We start from the raw sequence: 2,500 nt of genomic DNA on the forward strand, positions 1-2,500 counted from the left end.
ATAATTTTCAAAAAAATTTACTATATTGTCAATCTTTGCTGAAGCTTATTGCTTGGAAAGAAAAGGGAAGCTAAGTTTCTCCCAAAGCTTCAGCAATTCTTGAGATATCTTCCTTATTCGGTCTGTTCGCCCTTTGAGTTCATTGTACAACCCCAAAAATCTACCAACAATGTCGCTGTTCAAAGACATTTTGCACATGATTTCATATATGTCCTCTTTCATATCTGGTATGTTTGGACGGGGTTTTATAGTTGTTGTCAAATTCCGTGTCCATTTCTTTCCAGCTGATTCCACCGCTGATTTGGATCGTTTACTTTTAAAAGACATGTTTGAAGCTGAAAGCAGAATTCATGCAATGAAAAATGAGAATGAAGAATACACTAGCTGCTGCAAAGAGTATCTAGACCAGTTTTAATTTTTCATTATAATGCACAAAAGGTATCTAGCATGTAATATGTAAGTATCCATTATCAACCTTTTTTTACACATGTATTTTGAAATGCTACCTTTTAAGAAAACTTATTCTGTAATACTTACAGAAAAGTAAAGATGTAAAGTCACTGTTTCTTTGTCTACGCTGCACACACTCAAAAGTACAGCTAGAAAAAATTACTTCAGACAGCTGCCACCGATACTGCTTCTGACACTCCCTCAGGCCCTCACTTTCTGTGTATAGAAAAAACAAAAAAAAAAATCAAGTAACAGCAATAAACTAACATGGAGGCAAAGACTCATCAAATGCAACATCAGGAAAACTAAAAACAACAATAAAGTTAAAACGTCATATCCCTAATATATATATATATATATATATATATATATATATATATATATATATTGTTATATATATATACATACACACACACACACATATATATATACATATATGTATATATATATATGTGTGTATACATATATATATATATATATATGTATATATATATATACATGTATATATATATATATATATATGTATATATATACATGTATATATATATATATATATATATATGTTATAGTAAGATCATGAAACTAGGGATTTCGTGAAATCCCTAGAACTTTCAGGGAATTCGTGAAATTACTGTTTCACTATGGGACTTCATGAAATTATTAAAATATCTAGGGATTTCATGTATTTACTGAAATGATACTCCAGTTGTTTCATGAAATCCCTGATGATAGTAAATACATAGAACAAAAGAAGCTTTATTTTGAAATTTTATTGATAAATCATCATATCATAAAAATAATGTATAAAATGGTTCAGATTTACAGCTCAGGTTATTACAGAACTAAAGCAGTTGTTATCTTAGCTCAAACTAGTTAATGGCAAACAGTGGCATAGCAAAGGGGGGTGGCGGGAGGGGCGGTTCGCCCCGATCAGCATGTGCCAGGGGGCGGAATGTTGATAGGATAAAAGATTAAAAAATAATAATAATAATAATAATAAAAAATAAGAATAGTAAAAATCTAAAAAAAAAATCTTAAATCGTATACCAAAATTAGTTTTTTAAGGTTGCAATATGGTACTGTTTTTAAACAGATTTTTCAAATATAGCATCAGGACCATGTCCAAAGCAAATTTTCTTAGCCTATGAATGTTTTCCAAACCTACATTTACTTTAGGCACTATTCTAGCTTTCAGCGATTTTGTCAGCTATTTCAAAATAAATTAAAATATGACATAAAGATGATGTGAGTTTACGTAAATACGAGTGGCGGTAAAACCCGAAACCAGTAAGATATAACTTTATTTTATTCATTGATATAAAATGGCTAAAAATTAACTAAACATATCTAGAAAATTAACATTTGTGTTGGTCTATGATGGCAGCCATGTTGTAGGATCGATGGCTAGGCGAATTTCATATTCCTAGGTTTTAAACAAAATTCCTAGGTTAGAAAAAATGCTAGGCTAGGAACTTTTGCTTTAGACACGCCCCAGTTTTACATCCAACCGCCCTGGGCTGTAAAAACAGTTGCTACGCCACTGATGGCAAACCCAGACATCTGCAAAGCCAGGGCTCTTTGGAAAGAGCAAATGCTGATATCAAAGACCTTCTAGTGACATGGATGAGTGACAGTAACAGGCAGGACTGGACAGTTGGACTTAAATTTGTTCAGCAACAGAAGAATTGTGCTCACTATGCTGGAATAGATAGAACACCATACAAAGCCATGTTTGGAGAAGACCCTAAAGTTGGCCTGACATCGTCTAGTCTCCCGCCTGAAATACTTGAAAGGCTAAAATCTGAAGATGATCTTCTGGCAGTACTTCAGTCACCATCATCTATCAATACTGAGTCAACACCTGATGAAATTGATGTGCAAATCTCTGTCACACGTGAAGAAATTAATGGGCAACCTTCTGTCTCTGGTGAGCAGCCACCTACTCCTGTCAGTGTGTCAACATCACTGCCTGCAACCAACCAGCCACCAGCAGTGAGTGAGAATTCTGCACCCGTTGACAAGTGGCTTGAAGACATAAGCAATCAAAGTA

General features: G+C 33.7%; 1 protein-coding gene across 1 annotated transcript in view; it reads left to right on the forward strand.

Annotated features, from left to right (window-relative positions):
- The first annotated feature begins 1,827 nt into the window (after nucleotides 1–1,827).
- LOC143034707 (uncharacterized) overlaps nucleotides 1,828–2,500 on the forward strand; it is a 1,062-nt gene continuing 389 nt past the window's right edge. Inside the window, exons 1-2 of the mRNA XM_076201078.1 lie at nucleotides 1,828–1,841; nucleotides 1,980–2,500. The exon at nucleotides 1,980–2,500 is cut by the window's right edge and continues 389 nt beyond it. Of these exons, the coding sequence (XP_076057193.1) occupies nucleotides 1,828–1,841; nucleotides 1,980–2,500 (535 nt within the window). The remainder of the gene's footprint in view (nucleotides 1,842–1,979) is intronic.

Source organism: Oratosquilla oratoria, chromosome 2 (assembly GCF_046742065.1).
Source record: "Oratosquilla oratoria isolate Oo_2021 chromosome 2, ASM4674206v1, whole genome shotgun sequence".
In the NCBI taxonomy this organism is placed as follows: Eukaryota; Metazoa; Arthropoda; class Malacostraca; order Stomatopoda; family Squillidae; genus Oratosquilla; species Oratosquilla oratoria.